General features: G+C 55.2%; 2 protein-coding genes across 35 annotated transcripts in view; one reads left to right on the top strand and one right to left on the bottom strand.

Annotated features, from left to right (window-relative positions):
• Positions 1–26,729, top strand: SH2B3 (SH2B adaptor protein 3). Of its 7 annotated transcripts, none has more exons than XM_079323063.1 (8): positions 1–850; positions 8,746–9,528; positions 19,458–19,559; positions 19,791–19,882; positions 19,974–20,068; positions 20,217–20,431; positions 20,759–20,930; positions 21,577–26,729. In XM_079323063.1, exons 2-8 carry the CDS (start codon positions 8,773–8,775, stop codon positions 21,870–21,872), a joined length of 1,728 nt encoding a protein of 575 aa, XP_079179189.1. In that variant the 5' UTR covers positions 1–850; positions 8,746–8,772; the 3' UTR covers positions 21,873–26,729. The 7 variants fall into 7 exon arrangements, with proteins under 7 accessions (XP_079179189.1, XP_079179188.1, XP_079179193.1 ...); XM_079323062.1 differs by lacking the exon at positions 1–850 and adding an exon at positions 2,344–2,655; XM_079323067.1 differs by lacking the exon at positions 1–850 and adding an exon at positions 2,476–2,655 and having other exon boundaries at positions 19,977–20,068.
• Positions 26,213–27,882, bottom strand: part of ATXN2 (ataxin 2) — a 49,551-nt gene continuing 47,881 nt past the window's right edge. For 15 of the 28 annotated variants that reach the window (XM_079323030.1, XM_079323056.1, XM_079323052.1 and 12 more), the window contains one exon: positions 26,213–27,882. In XM_079323030.1, the coding sequence (XP_079179156.1) occupies positions 27,679–27,882 (204 nt within the window). In that variant the 3' untranslated portion in view covers positions 26,213–27,678. The other 13 variants (XM_079323041.1, XM_079323054.1, XM_079323035.1 and 10 more) reach the window with 1 other exon arrangement.

Genomic DNA, 27,882 nt, shown 5'->3' with positions numbered 1-27,882 from the left:
GGCAGCCAGGCTCCCTCACTCCCTCCATCCTGCTCCAACACCACCCTGCCCATCACCACCCCCTCCATAACCAGTCCAGTCATCCCTAAATCACCACCTCCATCCCCATCCGACCTTCGGAAAGGGCACGTAAAAGTCAGACTAAGATATTTGGGGGGCATTTTCCAGCCCTGCACAGACCCTCACAGCCAAGCTTTTCCAGATGTTGTCACTCCGGGCAGGCTGGGACCGACATTTACCTCAGTGTGGGATGGCAGAGGTGTCCTGAAACCCATCACATCCCACCTTGAGAAATGCAAATGAGCCACTTCAAACCATCCCATCCATCCTGAAAACAGAATGGGCCATAGCAGAGGAATTAAGGAGAGAAGTGGGAAGGACGGCTGGAAGGCAGCGAAGAGTTTTGTACAGGAGAAGAAAGCAGTAATGGTTAAAAGCTGAGGGCAGCGCAGAGCGGAAGGGAAGCAGCAGCGCCTGAGTGAGTGTGTGTAAGAGCATCTGCGCAGCTCCGCATACACACACACACACACAAAAAAAAAAAAAAAAAAAAAAAAGGAAAAGCAGAAGTCGGGGGTAGTGAATTAGCAGTTGGGGACTGAGAAAATCCATACAGGAAGCAAAACAAAAGAGAAATCTCAGGCCACTGGGGCTGAGGACGCTGAGAGGGCGCTTTCTGACATAGATGAAGTTGATAAAGAAAAGTGCGAGCGCCGGGAGCTGGGACAGCCGCCCGCGGGAAGGGGGGCAGGCACCCGGATCCGCCGGCCACTCCTCCGTTCTCAGGAAAAGAGCCAGAAGGTGCAATTATGCATAAAGCAACGGCAGGAGGAATTAAAAAGCAGATTTCAAGGTAAGATTTTATCATGTCAGCTGCTCCCAGCCACTTCCTTGTGGGGTTTGGGAAGGGCTGATTGGACGCAGTCACCTGGATCCCTGGCAATGCCCGAAGGCGCTGTGGGATTATGGCTCAAATCTGATCCGGGGGGGTTGCTGAGGCTGGGGGAGTGCAGCAGGGCTGTGTCCAAACCGGCTGTGGTCCAGGAAGTGTGCATTTTAGTCTTTACTTCGCTGAAAGATGGGTTGGGAATTGATGGGGTGAACAACCGAGCTGTATTTAAAGCACCACTGAGGACGGACCCCACGGGGGGTGACACACAGATGTTGTTCACAAACAGCTCAGTGTGTCTCCAAGGGCAAATTCCTGCAGCTTCCACCTTCCCAACAGCCATAAATGCATTGTGTGGTGTCTGTAAAATCCCAGCTGCCCCATCCCTGGGCTTCCTTGGCTTCTCGTGCTCGGGTGGGCACCACCACGGCTGCTCTGCCGCGGCTCTTGCCTGCCCAATGTGAGTGTGCTCTGCGTGGGGATCTGTCCCTCTGTCCCTGGCACTGCTGCCATTCCAGGCAAGGCTTCGTAGGAGCTCTTGGCACACCCAGTAACACCAGTGGGGGATGTGAATGGGCCAGATGTGACGGGACAGACCACAGTCCAGCCCTTCACTGGAAAAAGGTGCAGTGGGAATTTATTTTCCCTCCGTTTCCCATGGCACAGTGGGTGGCTGCAGCTCTGCCGTGGGACCCCTGCTCCCCTGGGACGGGATGGCAGCAGGATGGCAGCAGGATGGCTGAGCCTGACCCGTGTCCACCCACACCAATCCCCAGTCCTGCTTGGGACCAAGGGACACTGTGACCGCTCTGTCACGGCTGAAACCTTCGCCCACGGTGTGGGACAACTGTGGGCCCTGTGTCCTGATCCGCTCCGGCTGGACGTGGGCAGCAGCCTGCGGTGCCTTTCGCCACAAGATAATTTGGAAAATTACGAGAAATGCCTCTTGAGACGGCATCTGGCCCACTGCTGCCACCGCACAGGTCCCTTGCGTCCTAGCCCGCGGAGCTGGGGGAAGACGTGGCCAAGGAGGAACAGGAAAGGGGGTGTTTTCCTCCCGAGCCTCCAAGAGCCCCGCGCTCAGGCTCCCTCCCGACTCCCGGCAGGGGGCTGGGTTGGACACCCCCAAATCCACGGAGAAAACATTCTAAAAGTCACGAAAACTAAATACACACATGTGAAAACTAGAAATAAATCCACCCCGGGATGGCGGCGGCCGGGCTGTTTGTGCCGCTGGCTCCGCGGGCGCGGATGCGATAAGATAAAGGCAGGAGCGGGGAGGGGCAGCGCGGAGCTGCGCGGAGCCGGGCGCACCCGCGGGAGCCGGGCGGACGGACGGACGGACACGGACACACACACACACACACACACACACACACACACAGGGTCAGCCACACGAGCGGACGGACAGACGGACGGACGGACACACACACACACACACACACACACACACACACACACACACAGGGTCAGGCACACGAGCGGACGGACAGACGGACGGACGGACGGGGCGGCCCCTTCGCTCCGCCCCCGCGCAGCCTCCGCCCCCGGCCGCGCCGCTCCGCTTTACATAACCCGTCCGGGGCCGGGGTCCGCGCCCCGCGCCTCCGCCCGGCGGAAATGCGGAGCCGCCTGCCCCGGTTTCCTGCCTGAGCCGAGCCGAGCCGAGCCGAGCCGTGCTGAGCCGTGTGCCCCATCCCGCCCGCCCCGTCCCGGGCGCTCCGCCGCTCCATCATGGGCGAGCGGCAGCCGGACGCCTTCTCCTGCAGGTAACCGCGAGTGCGCGGCGGTACCGGGACGGCTTGGGCTGGGTTGGGTTGGGCTGGGCTGGACCGGGACGGGCTGGGCTGGACCGGGACGGGCGGCCCCGGGAAGCGGCCGCTGCAAAGCGAAAGTAGCGGCGGGAGGAAGCAGCGAGGCGGCCGCTGCTCTTGTGCAGCCCTCGGAGCTTCCCCGAGAGCCCCCGGCCGGATTGTCTCACCCGGGGAACTCCGGTGCGCCCCTTCCGCGGCTGTGAGCCCCTTCCTCTGCCAGCCCTCGGACAGCAGCCTCTTTCCCCAGACCCCATTTCTGCGCCTTATCCCTGCCCTTTCCTCGGGCCGCCTCTTTCCAGGGACTGGAAAGGACTTGGGGACCCGCCGTCTCCCAGCTCCGGTTTTCCCCGTGGGCACTCCCTGTTCCAAGGGCTCTGTTCTTCTGTAGATGTCCCCATCCCGGGAAACCCCGTCCTTCTAGCACCACAGGACCCCAGAGCACTTCTTCTTCTGGGTTCCCTCGACATCCCCCATTTCCCAGCATCCGTATTTTGGAGATTCCAGAGCCGGGGGTGCAGCAGGCAGAGAACCAGCCCTGCTGCTTTCCTCTGCTTCCCCCGGACCTGTGCAGCCCCTGCCGTGGGGGTGACCCCTCTGGTAGGGTGCAGGATCCGTGGGGTGGTGCCCACCTTCCCCACATTGTTGGGTCCTGCACTGCCCAAGGGGTGCCATGCCTTGCCTCTGCCCCCGTGCCCACTGCGAGTGCCAGGCAGAGGTGCCACATGGAGCCTGCCAAGCAGCTCCTCTGACTCTCTGCTCCCTGCAGACTCTGTTGGCTCCGTGACTTGGCAGGAGCTCGGAGCATGAGGCCGATGCACCAGCGGTCAGCATCCCCACGGCCTTGCCATGCACAGTCCTGCCTGTGCCAAATGCCATCAGGGTCACTCACAGAGAGCCTGGACCCGCTGGCTCAGGGCAGTGACACGACCATTGCAGCCCGGGCTGGGATTTACTGTCAAGGAAACCAGGATGAGTTGTTGAGCTGCGATTTCGATATTGTTGTAAATTGATTCAAGATGTGCTGAAGTTGTGGGTTGGTGGCCTAGGGACTTTCTGGGGCTGCAGCCAGAGGAAGAGGTGGCCTGTGCAGGGACCTGGTGCTGCCAGCTCCTGCATGTCCTTTCTGTGCTTGGATTTACTGGCAGGAAACGGGACTCGGGTTTAAAGGCCTATGGAATTAGTAGAAAGTTTCACTTCGACTTGTTTGGGACTAGAACAATGCTTTGGATTTCTTTTTTAGCTTGTTTTTGGGGCAGGAGAGACTCATCCCTGTGCATTCTCCCTTCCCCAAAGCTTCTTCTATTTTCTCTTTTACTTTTATGTACTTTTTGCCTCTGGTAAGATCTGGTTTGGTTTCACCAGAGCCCACAGCGCTGCGGGTCTGCCAGCACCACGTGTTATGTTGGAGAAGTTGGGGTGCGAGTGCCAGTGGCTTTTAAGGGATCTTCCATCCTCCACCAGAGCAAATCCTCCCCACCCACACACCCGTGGGACTGATGGACACGGTGAAGGTGTCGGGACAAATCCCAGCGTGTGACACAAAGTGAAAGTGCAAGCGCTCATTGCTGGTGGGGTTTGTGGTGCCGGCGGCGCTGCCGCGGCTGGGCAACGAAAAAAGGGCCAAACCCAGCAATCCCTGGGGGGCTGCTGTGGAGAACCTAGAGAGCCAGGCTGGCTGGGAACTGAGCTGCTGGCTGCTCCCTGCTGTCCCCAGGGACCCCCGGGCAGCTGCTCCCCTGGGAGCGCTCCCCGCACCCGGTTTCTCCCACGCCTACACCGCAGCGATTCATTTCAGGCAACAAAACAAGCCCTGTCGAAAGAGGCCACCCTGCTGCCGGGCTTTTCCCCCCAGGCAGTGGGTGTAGGAGAGTGTGATGGTGTAAACCAGGCTGCAAGGTGCCAGACACCACGGTATGGAGACAGGCTGAAGATTTTTGGGGAGCTGGGCTGGCCAGAGCTGTTTGTGCTGTGGGCCGAGCCAGCATGGAGCTTGGATTTGACCTGAGATGAGTTTGGGTTTTTCCATCCTGTCTGTCCTGTTGGAGTGGTCAGAGAATGCCACACAGGTGAACTTTCCTCGGATTTGAAGTGCTGCAACATCACTGACATTCGCAGAGGCCTGTGGTGCTGCTCAGCCCATATAGAGCTGTAAATTAAGGCCAGTTTGGGTCTTTAATATAGAAAGTTGTGTAGCACCAAGAGGTGAAATGAGAGGAGTGTGTATGTCCTGTGAGAAAGGGGGAGAAAGATGGCAAAATCTGCCTTCCCACACTGGCTTTTAAACTGGTTTCCTACAGCCTGTATGGACATGTGGATTAGGGGATCTCTCTGTCCTGCTCATTTTTTGCTTTTTAACTTGCTGGTTTGCTTCAGCCAAAAGAGAGAGAGGGAACCCCCTGAGACTCTATGGGACTCTCCAGATTGGGTGGAAAGAGCTAGAGGGTCACAGGGAATGATGGTGCTGTGCCATCACCCTCTATGAGACCCAGAGAATCCTCACCCTCACAGAGAGGTGAAGAGGAGGATAGTGTTGGGCAGTTTCTGCTGTGGGTTGTGCTGGCACTGGCTTTGCCTGTTTTACAGTGATGCTGTAAATATGTGGGTGTATCTGAGGCTGCTGCCAGACCCTTTCCTCACCTCTCCCCCTGCACCAACCCCTCCTGCCTTCCCAAGTGGCAGCACCTCCATGCCCAGCCCCAAATGGCTGCAGCACTCTGCTTGTCCCACTCAATCCAGGGGTGCATCCAGATGTTTTCTTCCAGCATCTGCCATCTCTGGGAGAGATGCAGAGATGGGCTGCACCATCCCCATCCTGGGGGGATGCTCTGCATCACCCAGCCCTTGCAAGCCCACCTGTGGCTGGCTGGATCCCCCAGGGAATCTGCATCCCCCTGAGCCCCCCCCAGAGACCTGCATCCCCCCAAACCCGCTGTGCCAGATGCTGTTCCATTGAAAAGTGCCGTTCATTGTAACCTGGCCTTTTATAGCCGCCTCAGAGAGGCTGCAGGGCCATGCCAAGAAAGGCTGCAGCCGGCTCAGAATAGCTCTTTTCATGGAGGACATCCTGGGAAGGAACAATGTTCCCGCTCTTGGGATTGTGGGAACTTTGTATTTCTGCCACTCAGGAAGTGGGGAGCTGCGGGGCCGGCCAGGGCGTCTCCCAGCCCTTGCTTCACCCTCTCCTGAAAATAGTCCTTGGGATGAGTTTTGGACAGTCCTGTGCTTATAAAGGGAGCTGCAAATGCCTCCGGACTCTTCTCCTCCATTTGGGAACTGTTATTTCTGGGAAAGCCGGCGCATCAATCACGTTTCCTATTGGCGTCACTGGTGTGCATTTTCCTGGCGTGGAACTGGCGGCGAGTGGGGCTGGTTTCATTTTCGGGTGCTGCTGCACATGCAGTGTGAGCAGGGCTGGGCACAGGGCACAGGGCACCACTTCCCCTCCAGGCTGGATTTGTGGTGCTGGGTGCTGGAGGGTGCCCTTCCCGTGTGGCCACAGCTCCTGGATGGCTGTTCCGTGGTGGGAAGGTGGTGAGTTGGATCTGGCAGCTCCTCTGTGGCGAGGCCAGCTGGCTCTGAATGCTCATCCTCCGGGAGCGGGTGGCAGGATTGCGGCGCTGGCTCCCAGCACTGTCCTGGCACTGCTTGGTGCTGCCAGCTCCTCTGGCTGCAATTAAACAACAAATGCATTTACTGGGACAAATAACCCATTGCCGGAATCCAGGCACGGATTCCTGTCCTGGTCAGTGCTGGAGCGCTGCCGCAGCAATGCTCAGGTTGGGCAAGAGTTTAAGGGAAGCTGCTGGGGGTGGCTGGGCTGCAGGGCTGGATCCTGCACAAGCCCCAGCTCGCTGTCCCAGCCCTCATCAAAGCCACCACGGCTGGTCCGTCCCGTCCCGCTCTTCCTCGAGTTCCTGGCCCAGCACCCCAAAACAATCCCAGCACCCCAGAACAACCTCAGCACCCACAAATAGCCTCGAGGTGTGGGTTGGGTGATGCACAACTCTTCCAGCAGCTGACAGGGGTGGAAGCCCCTCGTCCCTAGTCCATGTGTGTCCAAGGATGGGCTGGATTTTCCATTCAGAGCAAATTAAAGTGATCAGAAGTACTGCAGGATGGCCAGGAGCTCCTCACGGGAACATACGAGGAAGAAAATGTAAATTCTGCCTTAAAGCCACTGGCTGCTGGATTCCAGCTTTGTGGAGCACAACGGGCTGGAGCAGAGAGAAGTTCACTGGGCAGCAGGAACTCGCATCCCTGGGGATGTTGCTGCTGAAACCTGGAGCTGAGCAGAGGGAGGCTGCTGTGCTAACTCCGGCATGGATTCATCCGGGATAGCTCTTTCCATGTGGGAAGTTTGCCAGGCAGAAGCAGTGAGGTCGGCATTGTGCCAGTGCTGGGAGGAGAAAGCGCTGGGGAGTATTTCCCATCGTCGGGTTGGAAAAGCACGTTGCTACTGGAGACGGCTTCGGCTGCTTCCCACCGCGTGGCACGGACGAAGCCCGGCTTTTCCCGCGCCGCAAACCTCACCCGAAGCTGGCGCGAAATCTTGAAAGGTGAATTCCCTGCTCTGGGAATCTCCCAGCTGCCGTTCGCACGAGTGCCTGGCTTCCCTCCGCGTTTTGCGGGAGCATCCCGCTGAGCGTGCCGGCGGCGCGGGTGGCGCGGCGGCGATCCCGGGTGCCGGAGGAAGCGGGAGCGCGGCGGAGGGTGCTGAGTCACGGGCGGGCTGTGGGCGCTGATAGACGGGGCCCTGCCGGGGGATTCGGCCGGGCTGCGGCGGGCGCACGCCCCGCACTGCCGGCGCGCCGGACGGCCCCGAGCTTTGGGCGGGTCCTCTGGGAAACCGGGCCCGGCGAGGCTGGCGAGGGGCAGATAAAATCTCCCCTCGCTTGCAACCTTGGCGGGACGTGCTCGGCAGGGCAGCGGCTGGGCAGAGATAGAGCCCCGCTCCCCGGCGTTATCGCCGCCCCGGCTGCGAGCACCATCCCCTGTGCCCGCACGTTCTGCTCGCTTCCTCCTGGCCTCTCAAGGCTTTTGTTGAGTTTTTGGGTTTTTCAACATTTTTTCCTCCCCCTGACAAACGCAATCCGCTTTTCTTCCCCTCGCAGCAGCCGGGGTGCTGCTGCCGGAGTTTCGGGGAGGCGGCGGTGCCCGTGCCGGCGCGGCAGGATCCGGGTGGGTTGGCCGATGTTTCCTTCCTGAGTCGAGTGCTCGGCCCCGATAAGTGCCCCGGGAGCACACGAGGTTCGCTGGTGCGCAGCGGGGCCGGCCCTGGGGAGCGCCACTGCCGGCTCGGCCGGGCACGCCGGGCCGGCTGCGCGCCAGCCACGGTGCCGCCAGATTGGCCTGGCAGAGAAATCTGCCGGGGGCAGAGATACCGTGTGGTTTGCCAAAGCCCGGCAGCTCCCCGGCCCCGCAGGCAGCAGAGCTCACCCCGGGCACTGCCGCCAGCGTGGCCGCCTCTCCCCAGGCCGCTGGGGCCGGGGAGGATTTGGCAGCGAGGCATCTCCATCCCTGGATTTCTAGAGCTTTTCATGTTGTTTCCTCCCCTCCCGCCCCCATTCCAGTTTTATCAACTCCGTTGAAATCGGTCCCTGGAGGGAAACCCATCGGCGCTGCGGAGCCTTGGCAGGAGCAGAGCGGATGTGGCCGGGCCAGGCGTCCCCGCGGGCGGCGGGCAGCTGCAGGCAGCTGTGCTGGCAGGAAGCCGCGCAGACGCCCCGCGCCGGGACCTGCCCGCTCCCCACCGCGCAGGTGGGGAAACTGAGGCACGGCCCTGCCGGGTGGGGAGCTGCGCCGGGGTTAGCGGCTCGGGATCCCGCGTGGCCACTGCTGGTGGCCGCATGGCCATGCTGCTCTCTGGGAAGGGGCTGTGCCCTGGCCTTTTCCAATGTGTCCGTGGGAGTGAGGCAGTTTTGAGTGGGACCCGGCTGACCACACGTTCCGAGCGGGGTACGGCCATGCCAGCCGGGGGCTGCCGGGGCAGGGGACACACACGGGGACCCTGGGGCTGCCCTCACCAGCCTGTGCTCTGTCTTGCAGCGCGGCCGCCTCGCTGGAGCCTCGGCAATGAATGGGCACTCGCTGCCGGCCGGCACGCCAGCGCATCCCCGGGGCTGGCATGAGTTCTGCGAGCTGCACGCCATCAGCACCGCCAAGGAGCTGGCGCGGCACTACCTGCGCTTTGCCACCGAGCACCCGCACCATGACCTCCTGGCCGCCGAGAACTTCTCGGTGCACTTCACCGACCTCTTCCAGCAGTACTTCTGCCACGAGGTGAAGGAGGGCATCGCCATGAACCAGCTCCGCATCCTGCCCGCCGGCCCGGCGCGGGATTACCGGGACACGCACCGGCGGCACACCGACGCTTCCCTGGGCACGGTGGCCACCAAAGCCGAGGCGGAGCCCGGTGCCCGCCCCGAGCAGCCCGTGCGAGCCCCCGAGGCTGCTCCCGCTGGGCTGCGCAAGTCCTGGAGCTCGGAGGAGCTGGCGGGGCCGGCGCGCAGACCCTTCTCGCTCAGCCAGCTGCGCCGGAGCTGGCGCAGCCTCTTCCGCCGCCGCTCCTCGGACGCGCTGCCCGGGGACGGCGATGGGGAGGCGGCGGAGGCGGCGCTCAAGCCGGGACTGGGGAAGCGCATCCTGCCCTGGGGGCTGTCGCGGGAGCAGCCCCCCGAGGTGCGCAAGGAGGGGCTCCTCAAGTACGGGCTGCTGGATGAGAGTTCCCTGGACAGCGGGACGCGCTGGCAGCGCTGCCGCCTGCTGCTGCGGAGGGCGGCGCCGCCCGACGCCGAGGAATTTGTGCTGGAGCTCTTTGACCCACCCAAGGTAAGGACCTGCTGGCTTTTTGCTGTTCCAACCGGTGGTGCTGTGGGTTGCAATGCTTTGGACGATTCCTGGATGCCAGAGTATCCCGCAGGGAGGAGCAGGGCCATGGTGCATCCAGCAGCACGAGGGTTTCTCACCACGAAGGGCTCAAAGGTTTGTTCTGACACTGTTCTCCCTCTGCTGCAGCCACACGAGGCTGGGCCTTGTTTATTGAACACCCCTGAGAAGGAGACAAAGCCACCCCTGCAGTATCATATTTGGAGAGTGAGAGATGCTGAGTCCAAGGTGTGCTAGGTGCTGCAGTCAGTCAGTATGTCATTGCATTTCTCCCTGCTGGGACTACAGAACTGGGTTTTCCAGCTGGAAGCAGAGCACCTGCCTTCTGAGCTGAGGATTGAGGCTGGTGGCCTCCATCCCACTCCTCCCAGACTCATGGACCCATTTCACCAATATGAGGGGCAACCCAGCCTGATGAATCCCAAATTCACCCTGTCCTCTGTGCTGTGACTTTCACAGCCTGAGCATCTGCTCACTAGGCAAGCTGGGAGAGGAAGGAGAAAACAGAGATTAGGCTCTGTGCCTTTCTATGCTCCCAGTGGGACCCATAGTTTTATTTTTTGCAAGGAGTTTTGTGACTGGAAGTTGAGTTCTTGGCTGCTGCAGGGATGCTGGGATGTGGCTGGAGCGGAGATGATGCAGGATGTGAGGGAGTGGGGAGTGATGTGGGGGGAGCTGGGAGCTTAATCTGTAAAAAGATGGTTCCTCCACATGGCAGGACTTGACTTGCACAGGCGTGATGGGTTTTGTTCTGGTTTAACTTTGATGACAAACTTGTGCTTTGGAAGGAGGAAACCTCCGGTAGAGCTGGAGCCTTGTCCCTGCCTTCAGGGCAGCAGGGTCAGGGAGCAGCTGGCTGAATTCCTGCTATTTCCGTCAAGCCACTCCAATATTAAATATTTGAAAAAAGAAACTACATCAAAATTGTAACATCTGAAAGTAAAAGCTGGTTTTGCTCTGTCATGTCAAGGGTTGCAGTTGTTTGTCCCCGTGGGAGTGTGTGTCCCCATCCTGGGGCACAGGGAGGTCAGAGGCGCTCTGGGGCACTTGGAGGGTGCTCCAGCAGCTGCATAGCACTGCCTTTTTCCCTCTCTCACACCTTTTCTCCCCTTTTTTTCCCTTTTCCCCTTTTCCTTTCTTAAATCAAATTTTAAATTTTTTTTTCTATTTTCTTCCCCCTTTTTCTTTTTTCTTCCTCCTTTTACTTTTTTCACTTCTCAATTTCTTCTTTCAATTCCCCCCCTTTTTATTTACTGCCCATATTTTTTTCTCCCTATCACCCCCCCCTTTTTTTTTTCCCTTTCCTTCCTTTTTCTTTATTTGCTTCCCTCCCCCTTGGGAAGCAAGCCCAGCACATTCTTCCTCTCCCCACATTCCCTGCCCAGTTTTAACCCAGGGGCGGGAGACACTTCAAACAAGCCACTGACCAAGTTCCCCCAGTGCTCTGAGCTTTATTCCCTGCAGTCTCCATGGGATGGAGATTTCCTGGTGCTCCCCATCACCACGAGGTTGGGGACCCTGTGGTCCCTGGAGCCCCGAGCAGGGGGATTCTCATCCAGGCCTGCGGAAGTGGGGGGATGTTCCTTGCTGGATTTTGCAAGTCTCTGGATTAAATTGCTTCCTGTGCAAATATTCTCAGGGCGGCTCCTTCCTTTCCAATTCTCTGGGCTGGGGCCAGCTCCTGTCTCCTGCACAGCACAATCAATCCAGACCTTTTCCCAGTAACTGTGGTTGAATTCTGGGGCTGGTGGAAAATCCCCCGCGGTGCTGGTGGCTCCCACTCCCCAAACCCAGCACGGGGGCAAACCACAGAGCAGTGAGAACAGAACAGTTTGTTGGGATGTTGTTTTCCTTTAAAATAACTAAATAACACTCAACAACCCCCTGGGAATGGCTGTGAGGGGCCCCCTCCCCTCCATCCTCCTACCCCAGATGCTCCCAGGGCTTTGCCACTGCTTTTTCCCCCATCTCATGGGTCTGTTCCTCATTTGAGGATGCTGTTGATCACCATAGAAAATTGGTGGTTTTAAAATAAGCAACTGTAAAACCAGTTCTTTGAATTTTTCAACCCAAACTGATCTCTGGATTGTGAGGTTAATCACCCTCAGGGTCTCCCTGGAAACACTCTTCCTTCCCCCTTTCTCTTCTTCCTTCCCCCTTTCCACCCTGTAAATAATAGGATGCAATTGAAATTTCATCTCAGCTTCAGGGCTTTACAGCATCAAGCCAAGCCCCCAAATATCCATCCCCTTGGAATGACCTTGGAAAAGGCAGGTGTGTGGAGAAAGGAGGGGGGACCCTGCTGCTTTTGGCAGCTTTTATCTAATTTTTCTCCCTTTCTCCTGGTGCTCCAATGAGGCCTCTGAGCTTAATCCCATAACTTGCCCAGCATCAAAGGGAGTGGGGGCTTTGAAGAGCCCTGATCCCATTTACTGCTTGGGTGGCTGTGCTGGGTGAAGGGGTCAGGGAGCTGTGCTGGAGAACCCAGCAAAACCAGCATGTGCCAGAGGAGATGAGGATTTTGGGAGAGGGAGCAGCTCCCCTTCCCCTGCTCACAGCACAGCTGGCTCAGTTTTGGCATCACTCCCTTCTCCTTCGAGCACTGGGAAAATGATGTTGCAAAGGAGGGATTTGGGGATGATGGGATCTGGAGCTCTCCTGGGACAGGGTCACTGCCTGCCTGCAGGGCACAGGATTTGGGGTCAATCCCACCTTGGGAACATTCCAGAAGGTGCTGGGGTGTGAGGAGGCCAGAGTGAGGTGATGATGCTGTGTGGAAGAGGAGCTGGAATAGAGGGATATTGGGATACCTGTAGTGCTTGTATATATGGCTAGATTTATATCTGTGCCACAGGAAAACCTGGGCATGGTGCTGGAATTGCAGCCCAGGAGGATTCCCTGATGTCTGTTATCCTCCCTGATTTCCTTAGAGGCATTAAGGGCTTTCTCCTCTCCCACACCCTTTAATCCCATATAACCTTTAGGACTGGGCATCTCAGAGGTCTCTCCACCTTCAACAATTCAAACCAAAGCTAGCAAAGCCAAGTTTGTCATCTTTGGGGCTACCCTGTTCCTGAGCTGAGCCCCAGCCCCAAATCCCTCTCTCATGGCCAAATCCCAAACTCGGTGTAAACCGTGATTGCAGCGGAAATGTCCCGAGCTGTTTCTGTTGACCAGATGTTTTTACAGGAAGGGGAAGGGAAATGGGATTTGCATTTGTGCTGCTTTCTTTATAGTGTTTTAATGAAATCCAGTGCATCCCATAAATTGATGGCACGCCGGGACTGGCCGGGAAGGCTCCTTCCGGAGAGAGCCCTTGGAGCCTCTGCCACAGCTCAAACATCTCTGCTGAAGCCACAGGAGGAGCAGTATTTTTATCTCTGCTCAGTGTGAGGCTGCTTTGACTTCCTTTTTTCTTCTCTTTTTCTCTCTTTTTTTTTTTTTTTTTTTTTTTTTTAATTTTTTTTTCCTTTTTTTACCCCTTTCACCTGAATCTGGTTTCTGAGAACTGCTGCCTCCTGAGCCAGCAGGTTCCTGTCCCCGATTTTTGGTGCTTGGGGCTGTGAGTGGCAGCTGGTCAGACATGGGATGGGGCACATCCCAGTGGTTTGATGCCTTTTTCCTATCCCTGTTCCTCTTGGAGCTGCTCAAATGTGGCCTCAGCATCCCATCATCCCATCTCTGATTCAGGAAAGGGCATGTTTGTATCATCTGGATCCCCAGAGATCACATCCTTCTCCTGACATCCTTTTCCTGGCATTCCTGGGCACTTCATTCCTCTCTTGGTATCCTGGCATCTGCAAGGGCTGCATCCCACTCATGGCATTCTTATCCTGGCATTCCCACCACTCTCTGCACCACTCTCTTGGCTTCTCCAGGGGCTGCATCCTGTCCTGATGCAGCTGAAGATGTCCCTGCTCATTGCAGGGGGTTGGACTTGTTGGCTTTTCAAGATCCTTTCCAACCCAAACTATTTTGTTCTTCTATGATCCCTCTCCAAACATCCTGCTCCCAGCATCCCTCTCCTGGCATTCCCAGGGACTGCATCCCTTTTTTGGCATTTGCAGGGGCTGCATCCTGATCTGGTTGGTGTCCCTGCTTATTGCAGAGAGGTTGGACTGGGTGGCCTTTGAATGTCCCTTCCAACCCGTGTTATTCTGTGATCCTGCTCCCAGCATCCTCAAGAATCGCATCCCTCTGGGCCACACAGCCAGGAGCTGGGAAAACTGCTGTGATGATGAGCCAGAGAGGTTTGGGTGTCCTGTAAATCCCTTGGGAGTGGCAAAACCTCCCCCAAAAGCACCTGGAGCTGTCCCAAAGCCCTGGGGCAGGGCGGGCGCATCCCTCCCGCTGTGCTCTGTTCTTCGAAGGCACCCGGGGCTTTGTGAGATTTTGGTGGTGACTTTTGCTCTCCCCGCCCTCCCCCCCGGCTCTGTTTTTGGGTATCGAGGGGAGGGAGGGTGGTGGGAGGGAGGGCGAGGAGACAAAGGTTATTTGTCATTTATTAACCACAACTTTTCCATCCTTGGTCATGCACGGAAAAAAACACTTTTAGCAGCGTAACCGCAGCCCCGGCGTTAATTGCTGAAGAGCAGAGTTTCTTATTTTGGAAACTGTTGCTGGGATGGGGCTTGCCGAGGCCTGGGTGAGAGGGGAAGGGTGCAGGATGGACATCAGCCTCTGCTTCTTTGAACCCTGGGGTTTGGGGCTTGGAAGGATTCCATCCTTTTAACCCCATCCTTTAAAATCCACCCTCCCTGGATACTGCTGTGCCCACCCTGCTTATCAGAGCGTCACTCTGCAGAGCTGCTCGGGCTGGAAAGCACCACGTGCCAGCTGAGAAGTGGGCAAAAAATGGAGATATTGAGCAAACCACAGGAAAAAGGACTGGGAAAGTGCTCAGGGAATGCATCACTTCTCCCCCAAATCTTCCCACAGCTGGAGTGAGAAGAGCTGTGGGTGCTGCCGAGTGCTCAGTCCCCACAAGTCAGTGTGAGATGCTAGCGGGTTTTTTTTGAGTGGTTGTCTCTCTTTTTTTCCCCTTTTTTTCTTTTTTTCTTTTTTTTTTTTTCTTTTCCTCTCTCTTTTCACGGCCCAGGATGTGGTTGTTTCAAGGCTGAGAGCTGCTTCTTTCAAAGGTAAATATTTATGAGAGCCTGCGCAGGCAGTGCGGGGTCTGGAAGGATTCAAGGATCCATCCCAGCCGTGGTGGGGGCTCAGCTGGGGTGGACCCTGCTCCTTCCCACCAGGCAGCTGCTCCTAGCTCCCAGGGAGTCTGTGATGGGCACTGTGATGCTCAGTGGCAATTTGGGATTGTGTTAAAAATGAGTGTTTTGGGCCAACTCACTTCCTCCAGCCCTGGGCAAGGGGCAGGAATGAGAATACCCATCCAGTGGGATTGAATGGGCTTTTGAGCATTCTCCATCATTCTGTGGGTAATACAAACCCAATAGAAAATCCCAGGACATCCCAGTGAATGTGGGGAGTTGCAGAGTCTGTGCTGGATCCCCCCAATCCCTTTGGGGCTGAGGTTTGGGGTGACTCAGTTCTGGCTGCAGCAGCTCCCACTTGCATGCAGTCACCTTGTTTACTTTCCATGCTCATTATTTATTCCAGGAAATTATTAGAGCAGCCCACGCTGGAACTGAATTTGGCATAAAATAGATTTAAAGAATAAAATAAAAAAAAAAAAAAATCAAGGGTCTGGTGAATGCTGGCTGTTTACAGATCCTGTTTATAGCCCTCATCACTCTCAGCCCTGCTGTGAGCCACCAAGCTCGCTGGTTTTGGGGGGCTTTGCAGGATTTTGTGGGGCTTTGCAGGGTTCTAGGGGGCTTTGTAGTGGTTTGAGGAGTTTGTGAATGTTGGCTCATTCAGAGCAGGGAGATTTATCAATGAACAGAGGAACCAGCAGCTCCAGGAATGGGTGGGGATTCCTTCTCAACCCCCCAAATCCCACCCCCAGACTCACCCCGCCGCTCTCGGGGTGCTATTTAGCAGCACCCCGGATTAATTCACTGTGAAATCGGGGCTCGGGGGCGGTGGGTCGGGGCTGTGCTTTCCGCCATCGCCGTTCGCCGGCGCTCGGCCGCCGCCCGCGATGCGAACAGAGGGATCTTTGTGCCCCCGAGGCAGCGCTGCAGCACAACGGTGCCTCTTGTCACCGCCGGGCACGGTCCCCTCTGTCCCCTGCCGCGGGATGCTCGGAGACAGCCTGTCCTGGAAACTCCTTTGTGCCTCTGCTGTCGGGGCTTTGGGGTGGGCAGAGAGGGTTTTTTTGGGGGTAGGAGATGCTGAGCAGTGGGAATCACCTCCCGTGTTCCTCTTTGGGGAACCTCCAGAATCCAGTTCTCCCAGCCCAAAACAGAGCCCAGGGTGGTGCTTGCTGTTGTCAGGAGGTTTCCAAATGAGCAGTGTCCATTTGCAGAGAGGCAGGAATGTTTTGGGAATGTGTCACCCTGCAGGAGGCATGGATGGGCCAAATCAGTGGGATTCCAGTCCCTGTCCCAAAAACCAGCATTGGCAGGGGCTGTCCAGGGTGGACCTCTCCCTTTGGGGTGAGCACTGGGATTAACTGTGATGTCAACTTCCCCAAGCACTGGGATTAGCTGCTGGAGGACAGAGGGATTAGTCATGCTGCAGATCTCTGAGGAGGAACACCAGGATTAGCCATGGTGCAGATCCCTGAGGATGAATAACTGGAGTGATTGTGGTGCAGATCCCTGAGGAGGAACACCAGGATTAGTCGTGGTGCAAACCCTGAGGACACGTTTTGGGATTATCCATGGTGCAAAAATCCTCAAGGATGAGCGTTGGGTTTAACTATGGTGAAACTCCAAAGGGAAACCACCAGGATTTGCTGCCACACAAAATCCCCAAGGATGAAGGTTGGGATTACCCATGGTGCAAACTCCTGAGGACAATGGCTGCTCCAGCAGGACCCTTGGAGCCCTCACAGCCCTGGGACCCTGTTGCCTCCCCCTGGCACCAGGGGATGTTTCCCACCCAGTTCACCAGCATTCCTTGGAAAAGAGCTGGAAAACTTCACAAGTTCCCCCAGGGCTGCAGGCACAGGATATGGTTTAGTGCCCATCCAGCACAGGCAGGCCTGGCACTGCAGCTCTGTCTGAGGTTTGTCCCTTGCGTAAGGACAGAGCTCCGTGATTTACAAGAAGTGACAAATCTCGCCCGTATCCGTTGGGGACCTTGCACAAGGGCTCAGGCACTTCCCCACCTCCTGTGGGTGACTCAGAGTGGAAGTGAGAGCTGCCAGGGGGAAACCCCTGCAGCGTGAGGGGCCAGGGGCAGCTCCTGCTGCTCTCGAAGGATTTGCTCTGCACAAACTTGGCCTGATGGCCCAACCACTGTCATCGTGCCAGTGCCACCATCACTGTGACAATGTCACCATCACTGTGGCAATGCCATCATCACTGTGGCAATGCCATCACCGTGCCAGTGCCACCATCTCTGTGACAATGCCATCATCACTGTGGCAATGCCATCATAACTGTGGCAATACCATCATGATTGTGACAATGCCATCATCACTGTGCCAGTGCAGGGAGCAGGAGGCTGTTCTGTTCTGTTCTTGGGGGCATTTTCTTCTGTATTCCAGTTTGCTGCATGTCCTGGCACTGGGAACAGCCCTGGCTTTGCTGAAGTTTTGTACTTTTAAAGTGTGGAAAAATTCCTTGCAAAAACCAAAATTACTGGTGTGTTCCAGTAGGTGTTGAGATCTGGAATTATCATCTCCATAGGTGGCCATAGGTTCCCAGCAGGGCTCAGCCACAGGGAGAGGGAGTTTGGGGGAGATGTACCAGATCCCACAGCCCAGAGAACTGGAGAATGACCCAAGGCACAGCCCAGGATGCCCAATTTAATGTGCCAGGCAATGACAGGGTGCTGATTCTCTTCTGGAGCTTCATGGGGTGTCACAACCCAGGTGATTTTGAAGGGTGCTCAACCTCATGCTGGGCTTTCCCCCATTTACACAGGATCTGTTTGAGAGCAGTGGGGTCAATCTCCACGTGGAAGCTGATACTGGTGGTGTTGGGGCTGAGCTGAAACAACACCTGTAACATCCTAAAGGTTCCATCCCACCCTGAGCTCACCAAGCTGCATTACTCATCCCTACAGTGCTGCTGGGGCACCTCCAGCCTCGCAGGAGCCCGTGGGTGAACCCTTGGTGTGTTGAGTGTGCACTTTTGGGTACTGAGAACTCCCTTTCCTGGTACTGGCCACATCGAGCAGGGCATCTTGCGGTCAGGTGCGGCGCCCCGGCAGCGGGGGCACCGTGCCTGTGGCAGGCACTTCTCCGAAGCCAGGCTGCTTTTTCAGGCACTGTATCTCTGTGCTGCATCATTTCCTTCTCCCTTCGTGCTCCAGCTGCGCTCTCCACGCCGAGAGAGACACGGGGGGCTTCTCTGAACTCCCTTTTCCTGGAATTTCCCCGTTTCCTGAGAAGCTGACCCCAAGGCTGTGGTTGGGATGTTGATAAAACCTGCTCAGGGTCACGCTGGACGTCACAACCCCTGCGTGGGAAAGCGGCCAGGACGAGCCCATCCTTTCACCCTCTCCATACAGGGTTTTGCACAGGTGGCAGAAAAATCAAATTCCTTTGGGATGAAGCCTCGGTGCTAGCAGAGCAGCCCGGTGACAGTGATTGCAGCACAGCTCAGCTCAGCTCAGCTCAGCTGCAATCACTGTCACCAGCAGCCCGGGGCTGCCGGAGCCACCGCGGTGTCACCAGCCCCGTGCATGACGCCGTTCACCAGCGACTTCTAAGAACTTTCTTCTCGCTGCTGATAAGGGCTGATCCCTCTCTCGCTGCGTTTCCGGCCCCAGAGAACACTGAGTGCTCGGCACAGAGAGGGAGGAAGGACGGGGGGTGGAAAAAAACAATGAAAGGCACAGCTAAAGATGGTGTGGTGGGGTGAGCGAGGAAGTGTCCGGTGGGGACACTCTGAGTGTCATACACGTGGTTGGGGACATGGTAGGGGTGGGTTTGCTGGGAGTGTCGCAAGCCTGGAGCAGAATTTGGGTGGTTTGGTTGGCAAATGCTGTTGTGGGGTGAAGTGTCACAGCCCAGAGTGTAGGAACGCAGTGTGGAGCAAAGAACCAGCATCCCATGGGATGATAAAGCCACTGTGTGAATCATAGCCAAAATGTGGTACAGCAAGGCTGGCACAGGGGGATGAGCGTGCCTGGCTGTGGTGCCACTGCCTGGGCTTTGCTGGGATGGATGGGATGGCTCTGGCTGTGGGGCTGAGCATGAAATATTCACCCAGCACTGATACAGAGCTGCTCAGGAAATCTCTGCCCCCCTGCATCCTGCTCCGCTCCCGGCAGCCAGCAGGGCAGCAGAGGAACTGAAAGCTGCTGCAGGGATATTTTAACCTTTGTGGAAGTGTTTGCTCAGCATTTTGTCATGTGCCTGTGTCAGTGCCAAACCCGCCAGGGAGCTCTTGGCAGGCCACTGACCCTTACACCCTCCAGCAGGATGTTCCCTGACTGCACCCCAATTTCCCCATCACTGCCACATCCCTGGAACGTGCTGCAATGATGGGACCCCCCTTCTCCCTCCACTGCAGGATCCTTGGGACCCCTGAGATGGGTCTGGATGCCCCTCAGCCTCCCAGGGGTGCCCCAACAGTGGCTGGGCAGTGCCATGGGATTTATTTCCTTGCCACAATGGGGCACCACACAGGGTATTTCCCTGCAGAGCTGAGTATTTCCTTGCTGGCTGCTGTGCCTCGGGTGGCTCCTGGACCTGGTAGAGCAGTGGGGTGTGGGGCAGTGTTTTGGGGTGTGGGGCAGTGTTTTGGGGTGTGGGGGAGATGGGGCTCAGCTCAGGCTCTGCTCTCCCCTCCCAGGGCTCCAAGCCAAAGCTGCTCGTCGCCTGCTCGGCCGTGCAGGAGGTGAGGAGGTGCACACGCCTCGAGATGCCCGATAACCTCCACACCTTTGTCCTCAAGGTAGGACCTGCTGAAAGGGTCTGCAGCAGCCCCCGAGGCCTTTCCCACCCTCTGAGCCACACTTGGCTCCCAAAAGCTCCTGTGCCAAATTTCAGTTCCTCTTCCCATCCGGGGAGGGGATGCACAGGGGGATGTGGAGTGCAGGGTGGGTGGGGGATGCACATCTCTCCCTCTCTCTCTCTGTCTCTCTGTCTCTCTGAAGATCCCATGTCCCTCTCTGATGTCCCCCAGGTCACCAATGCCACTGACATCCTGTTTGAGGCAGGGGATGAGCAGCAGCTCAGCTGCTGGACGGCCGAGATCCGGGAATGTGTGCACAGGGGGTGAGTGCTGCTGGATGTCCCTGAGCCTGGGCATGGGGACAGTGGCTCTGTCCCTGCTGATAGCACTCAGCCTGGCTTCTCCCATCCCCAGCAGGTCTGACACGGGTGACCATGAGCTCCTGACGTGCCGACACCCCGACCCTACATCAGCCAGCCCCACCACCAGCACCGACCCCCTCAGCCAAGGTGAGCTGGGCACAGCCAGGGGACCCTGGGGACAGAGGGGGGGGTCACACCATCCTGCCATTCCCCAATGTGCATGAATGGGGGGACAGAGAGGAGAGGGATGGGCACGGATCCCATTTCCCAGGACACTGATCCCTCTGCCTGGCAGGGGCGACGCCGGGGGGCCCGGGGGAGGCGGCGGGGCCGAAGATGGAGCAGTTCCTCTCCTCCTGCCCCTGGTTCCACGGTCCCATCTCCCGTGTGAAGGCAGCTCAGCTGGTGCAGCTGGGGGGGCTGGAGGGCCATGGCATGTTCCTGGTGCGGCAGAGCGAGACGCGCCGCGGAGAGTACGTGCTGACCTTCAACTTCCAGGGCAGAGCCAAGGTACGGGCTGGGATGGGCTGGGATGGGATGGGATGGGATGGGATGGGATGGGATGGGATGGGATGGGATGGGATGGGATGGGATGGGATGGGATGGGATGGGATAGGGAGGGGAATCTCCCAGGAACCTCCTGCTGTAGGGCAGGTCTGTCCCAGCTCATCCCACCGCAGGGAGATGCTCTCCTGGTCTCCATCCTGATACTTGCAGTGGGTTGGTGAGGGACAAAATCCTCAGGGGCTGTTGGGGATGCAGCGTAGCGTGTCCCCCCAAAAAATGCCCACTGTGTGATCCAGGAGGGAGGGTAACAGGTTCCTGCTCCTCCCCCAGCACCTGCGGCTGGCGCTGACGGAGCGGGGCCAGTGCCGGGTGCAGCACCTGCGCTTCTCCTCCATCCTGGAGATGCTGCAGCACTTCCACCGGCACCCCATCCCGCTGGAATGCGGCAACGCCTGCGACGTGCGGCTCTCCAGCTATGTGGTGGTGCTGCCCCAGGCACAAGGTGTGAGAGAGGGGAGGGGAGGGAGGGGAGGGGAGGGAAGGGAAGGGAAGGGAAGGGAAGGAAAGGGAAGGAAGGGAAGGGAAGGGAAGGGAAGGGAAGGGAAGGGAAGGGAAGGGAAGGGAAGGGAAGGGAAGGGAAGGAAGGGAAGGAAGGGAAGGGAAGGGAAGGGAAGGGAAGGGAAGGGAAGGAAGGGAAGGGAAGGGAAGGGAAGGGAAGGGAAGGGAAGGGAAGGGAAGGGAAGGGAAGGGAAGGGAAGGGAAGGGAAGGGAAGGGAAGGGAAGGGAAGGAAGGGAAGGGAAGGGAAGGGAAGGGAAGGGAAGGGAAGGAAGGGAAGGGAAGGGAAGGGAAGGGAAGGGAAGGGAAGGAAAAAAGAAAGGAAAGGAAAAGAAATGTTCCTCTGTGATGGAGGGTGGGTGTGGATGCCCTGGGGCTGGGCAGAGCTGGGCCCTTCGGCTGCTGCTGGAGTGGGGAAGAGGAAGCCTCAGGGCAGTGGTACAAAAAGGTGACTCCCAAGCTCCCAACTTCCTCTTTTGAGAAAGGGGAAGCTGCTCCCAGCCATGGGCTGTGGAGGGGTCATGGGATGCACCCAGCACCCCCAGAGATGGGGGGACAGGAGCATTCCCCTGACCAGCATCTCCTCCTGCAGCTCCCGGTTCCAGCACCACGGTCCCGCTCCCTCTGCCCTTTCCCAGCTGGAGCCCCGAGTTCAGCCTCATCCCCACCGGCTCCTCCTGCCCACACAGCCCTGATGAGCCCCCCGGGGGTCCCCCAGCTGAGCAGATCTTCCACCTGGTGCCACCACCAGCCGAGCTGGCACAGAGCCTGCGTCCAGCCAGGGCCACCACGGCCACCACAGCCCGGCCCCGTGACTCGGACTATGAGGTGGAGGCTCCAGGCAGGGGCCACGTCCGTGCCATTGACAACCAGTACACACCACTGTGAGCAGCAGCAGGCACTGGGATGCACTTTCGGGTGGAGAAATCCTGGAGACCTTCTGGGGGATCCATCGAGAGAAAGAATGTACCTGTTTCTTCCTTCTGGTTAGGGATTATTATTGTATTTTTTGCAAGGAAGGGGGTAATTTTTCACTCCTGTACGGGTGTTGCTCCCTCTCGTTGGCCTGTTAAAGGGCCTCTTATTGTTGTTTTTGTTGTTCTTATTGGAGTTTTCTCGTTACTGTTTACACAACGCCGCTCGTGCCTGCGCTGGTCCCTGACCCAGGAACCAGGGGCTTGTGTTTCACCCATGGAATTGGAGAAAGTTAAAGAAAAAAAAAAAATCCAGGACAACAAGAAAAAAAGGATTATAAAATTCATTGTCAAGTTGCTGCTCCAGGCCTCGTCCTCCCACTGAACCCACCAGCAAAGCCCGACCTGAGCTGAGCTCCCACAAAGGGTGACGAGCAGGGTTTGGGTTTGATTTTTTGGGGTTTTTTTAGCTAAGGCAAAAACTGGCTTTCTCTTGCTTTTCCTTTTTAACCCAGCACAGCTGCTGTCACTCCCTGCACCAGCCAGAGGGATCCTCATCCTGCTTTCCCCTGATTGAGACTGAACACTAATTGCTCCATCCTTTGCCATGGCACCGGCTGAGAACTAACACAGAGACTGACACAAACCCCTCCTGCTGGTGAGGGAGGGGTTTATCCCCATTTATCCTGGTGATGGATGTGTTCTACCCTGGTGATGGAGGCTTTTTATCCCTGTGCTGAATGGGTTTTCATCCTGGTGATGAAGGTGTTTTTATCCTGGTGAAGGAGCTGTTCTGTCCTGGCGATGGAGCAGTTTTATCCCAGTGATGAAACTGTTTTGTCCCAGTGATTTTAAGCACAAATCTAAAGTCAGTTTACACCCTAAAGAACCCCCCTACTCTTGCTTGCCTTTTGCCCCCTAAACACCCTGTCACCAGGAGCTTGGTGGCATTTAAAGATCCACAATGGCCTCTTGCAGGTGATGGGGGGCCCTGGGGACACCTCCTCACCTGGAGGAAAAACTTGTCCAAATCCCTGGGTCTTAGCATCCCCTGATTGTCCCCAAACTCTGCTGCTGTTCCTCAGCCCCTGGGGCTGCTTCACCTGCCTGGGGCAGCCACGAGAGAGGAAGCACTTCTGAGAAGCTGCTGTTATTTTAGGAAAGAGGAAGGGCTGGAGCCGTTGCGCCACACAGGAGGGGATGTTCACAGCATTCAACTTCCAGATTTCCCAGCACAGCCTTCCCTGGGATTTTGGGTATAAAACTTGCCTTGAGATTGCCTTACAGAAAGCTTTTTAAATTTCTATTTCCCTTGAAATTGCAATACAGGTGGGAGCCCTCAGGAGCATTAATATTTAGCAATTAATTTGGAAACAAAGCCTCGTTGGGCTGAGTTAGGGAATTCCACAAAAATCCAGCCTCTGGGACAGGCTTTGGTGTGAAGCAGGTTCTGGGTGAGCCCACACTCCAAGGAGACAAGGTCAGGAGCTGTAGGGCAAAGCCAAAATATCTGGGGCCAAACAGCCCAGCCAAATCTGGGTTTATAAATCAAAATATGAGGCAGGGACAAACAGGAACCATCAACTGGGTTTAGGTTTTCATTCTGTGCCTCCTCATTTCTTGCTCTTGCTCTCTCCTGGGCTTTGTGCATTTAGAGCAGGCAAAGGCTTTCTTTTTCCCCCTTGCTTTCTCTATCCTTGTGCCTGAAAGTGGAGCATTAAGGGCAGATTGCACTGGTCCTGCAGCAGTGCCAGCCCCGGAGAGGCTGATGGAGGAACAAAGGCAGCCCTGTCCTCGCTGGGCTCCTCAGCTGTATCCGCATCCCATTCTCCTCCTGGAGCAGCACAAAGGCTGCAGCCAGAGGCAGGAGCACATCCCCAGGGCTGCCTTGTGCCAGGCAAGGCAGCTCCTCCAAGGCTCATAAATAACTCCCCGTGCTCTTGCATTTATAGGGATGGGGAAGGGAAGGGGGGACGGCACAGCACAAGTTGTTGTTTCCTTTCCTCGCTTCCCAAAGCCTTGGAAAACACAGGGATGGGCTAAATCTTGCTAAGATTCCTGGTTTGAGTCCCACTGAGCTCCAGGCAGCTGCACTCAAAGGGGTTTTCCCCCAAAAGATGAGGTGGAATCACCCTGAGCCTCCCTCCATCTGCAAAGAGAGGATGGGCTGGGAAAAGGCAGAGCTATTCACATCCCTTGCCAGATGAATCCAGAGAAATCCTTGCCAGATAAATCAGATGCTGCTGGGGTGGGTTGTTTTGGCACGCCAGGACTTTATTGTTCCAGTGCCAGAACTGAAACATGCGTGTGCATGTGGTATTTTTAACCTGCAGTTTAATTACAAGGGGGTTCTCCACAGTTTAAATGGAAATTGCTGGGCTTGATTAGTAAAATACACGTTGGGTTCATTATCTCCCCATCAGCCACTTCCCCCATGCAAACAAACTCCAGTGGGGAACAGGAGTTCTCCCCACCAGTGAGCAGAGGGAGAGTCCCTCTGATTATTTAATAGTTAATTTCATTTAATAGTTAATTCCAGCCCCAGACTCACCCACAGGCAGCGAGGGCTGTCCAGCCCTCCCAGCTCCTCATTTCAGATCCACTGCAGCAGGACCTGAGGGGATTTTTGGGCTATTTCCCAAGCTCCTGGGGAGACTGAATTTGAAATCCCATTTCTCCTGGAAAACATCTGGCTTGTGACACAGGTCAGAGCCTGACTCTGCTCCTGCCAGCACGTTACTCCAGCCCTAAGGTACTCACTCCTCTGCATTATAGCAGTGGGCAAAGAGCATTAAGCCATTCCACCCTAGAATAGAAACATTTTGCAGGATTTTTATATTCTTGTGACTTGAGAGAAGAGCCCAGGGCTGGGCAGGTTTATTTCCCCAGCCCCTGTGGGTTTTTAATGGCATTTATGGGAATTTTGGGAGGAGGGGAAGCCAAGGGGAAAGCCCCTGGGTAGCTCTGTGGAGGTGCAGCCTCCTCAGAAATAAAATCAGGTGTGGCCACCAGTCTGTGCCTTGGTCCTGGAGATGGGCACACGAGTTTGGATCCCACCTAACAAAGCCAGGATCACAGGAGAAGCTCCTGGAGCTGGGCTGGAGGCCTCCCCATTTCATCCAGCTGCTCAGGACAGTTTTTAGCCATAAAGATGAAAACCAGGCAGTGCCTTTGCTCTGTGACAGCAGGGACCTGGTTTAGGGCACAATCCAAGATTTGGGACTGGCCAGAATCCCTCCCCCTCCTCTTCCTCTTTGCTGGCAGCAGCTCCTGCTTGGTGCCTCTGTGTCCCCAGGGGTGTCAGTTCTGAAGGAGCTCCTGGCATGAAGCATTAGTTGATGTCTCCCTCCCTCCCACATCCCAACAGCACCAGCAGGTACCAAACACTGACACCACCACTCCCCACCCAGCCCTTTGGATTGAAGCTAGTTTGGGGTGAAACTTCTAAGAAAAGATCCAGGGAGAGGCAAAAGCTTCTCATTCCTCATCTGGACCACCAAACCCCAGTGTCATCCAGCATTCCAAACTTTTAGCTTTGATCCAAACAGCTCCAACATTCCCCAGCAGCTCCCAGAGGCAGGGAGGTCACTGTGTATTCCCTAACTCAGCCTTCAGCAGGACGATTAAAGACAACAATTGTGTTGGAATGTATCAATTTGAAAGTTCTACTTTTCACCTGCACAGAAAAGTTCTTCTTGTAATTTTTTTTTCTATATATTGTTTCTGTATGTACTGTACAAGTAACTTATTCTTGAATAATGCAATTTTACCGTAATATTAAAAAAAAAAAAAAATCTGCTCTTAATAAACTGTTTTTAGAACTTGTTTCTCACTTGTAGTCTTCAGTTTGATTCTCTCCAGGTGCCTGGACATTGTTTTAGTGGATAAAAGTCAGAAATGCTCCCTTGGATATGAAAATCCTCTATTTTGTCCCCATGGGATGATGCCTGCACCACTCAGGACAGTCAGGACGTGGCACTTGGAGCAGGGATAATTTTTTCCCATCTTTTTAAGGCATTTTGCCAGGGAATTCTTACCCTTCCTTTCCTTCTCCAGCAGCACCACTGACTTTTATACCTTCATCACATTAAAGTTCCATCTGGGATTTTTCCTGAGCCTGTCTGGAGCAGCCCAAGGCTGAGGGATCAGGAACACAAAATCACCTGGAGACAAAACCTTGTTAGAAAACTGAATTTGTGATTCCCAAACTTTTCCCTTATTCCTGCAACATCCCTGCAGCAGAAGCACACAACAGACTCAGGGCAAAGCCTGGCTCCAGAGTCTCCAAAATCACCACACAAACACCGAGGAGAGTCAGTTTTTAAAACTTTTTTTATTTTTTAATTTTTTTTTTAAGTTTTTATTTTATATTATCTACAAAGTAAAAGTTTTCTTAACTTAAAAGTTACATCACTGTCTCACGATAGTGATTATCTCATCAAACGTGATTTATAAATAATAACTCATCCGTTTGACGATTAGAATTTTTTTTTTTTTTTTTTTTACTGAACCTGTTTTCAAGTTTAGTTAGAAGTAAAAGGGATCTCCAAGTCTTGATTTTTTTAGTGATAATAGCAGCAAGAATCACTCTTGTTACTTCTTTTGCTAGCTGACGAGTTCATAACTTTGAAGGGTCATTAAAAAATAAATAACTTCCAGTTTTCAGCAAGCAGAGTTGGGGCACTTGCAGGACTCAGATACAGTGCATGGAATTATGGAATAGCCCACAAGTTCCTAAATGCCTCTACTCAGTCCGAATCTCTCCCACTGCAAGATGAACTGTTAGCATTCCTAGTGGATGTTACAAGAAATCAAATTTTTTTTTTTTTTTTTTTAAACAAAATAAAATGAAATTCTAGTTTTCTGTGCTTCCAGTTGGCAGAAGCAGTAGAAGGAGGGTATTTGGCCTACAAAAGGTATCCAGCCTTTCAGTTATTCCAGATGAGCCTTACAACTGCTGTTGGTGGTGGGCTTGTACTGTAAAAAAAAAGTTCAAATGTAAATAATAAATTGGCAAGCCACACAACAGTTTGCTAGTAAAGTGGTCACAGGACAACTACTGAGCTCAACTTTCTTTTATTTTTATTTTTTTTTCTCTTTTTCTTTTATTTTTTTTTTTTTAGAGAACAAAACAAAACCCTGCACATCAAGATGTCCTTGGGATGCTTTTTTTTTTTTCCTTTTGCCCTACCTAAGCCCTCAGAAAGCAGCTTTGTTCTGCTCACACATTCCCCAGGAAACATCAGGTAAAACTACATCACTACAGAAATTCAGACGCTCTTTGAACTTGAATAATCAAAGAAACCTAAATAAGGTTAAATTTAAAACGGAAAAGAAGTCACACAACTCCAACTTTTCCCCCAAAGCAAAGCTGCAGAATGTTACTCTGAATTCAAGTTTAGATTACAGTTGTCATCACTTTACTTTAACAGCAGCCCTACCCCCACACATTTCACTGCTGCCCTCGAGATTTAACCAAACCTCTGATCATTATAAACGACACACACGGTCCATCCCCCACGGCAAATCCACGGCAACACCTGGAAAACTCAGTCCCACAGTGCCAGTGTCTCACACTTTACTTTTCTCTACTCCAGCTAGAGAAAAAGCAAGAACATTCCCTGCATTAGGTGCAGCTAAACCTACGCTCCTCCAGGCTGCGAAACACAAGGACATCTTAAGGTTGGTTGGTCTCTTTTTTTTTTTTTTTTTGTCGTTTTTAACTTTTTTTTTCCCCAAAATCTGGTTTCTCCCAGTTCTCACTCCTCGACCTGGCTCAGTTAGGGTGCAGGTCTCCCGGGCACACACTCCTCACCTGAAGGGTGGGTCATATAGGGGAAATGTGTTGTTGTCGAGACTGGAATGGGCTGTAGTGCACTTTGAGCGAGGGCGGCTTGGGGACCACCGGGAGGCTGTGTCGTCATTAGCATCATTGGAGCATGGGCAGTTGGGTGAGAAGGAACCATTCCTGACTGTACATGAGC

Source organism: Erithacus rubecula (assembly GCF_903797595.1).
Source record: "Erithacus rubecula genome assembly, chromosome: 19".
NCBI classification, from domain to species: Eukaryota; Metazoa; Chordata; class Aves; order Passeriformes; family Muscicapidae; genus Erithacus; species Erithacus rubecula.
The sequence above is the reverse complement of the archived record's forward strand: the minus strand, read 5'-3'. Positions and strand labels throughout refer to the sequence as shown.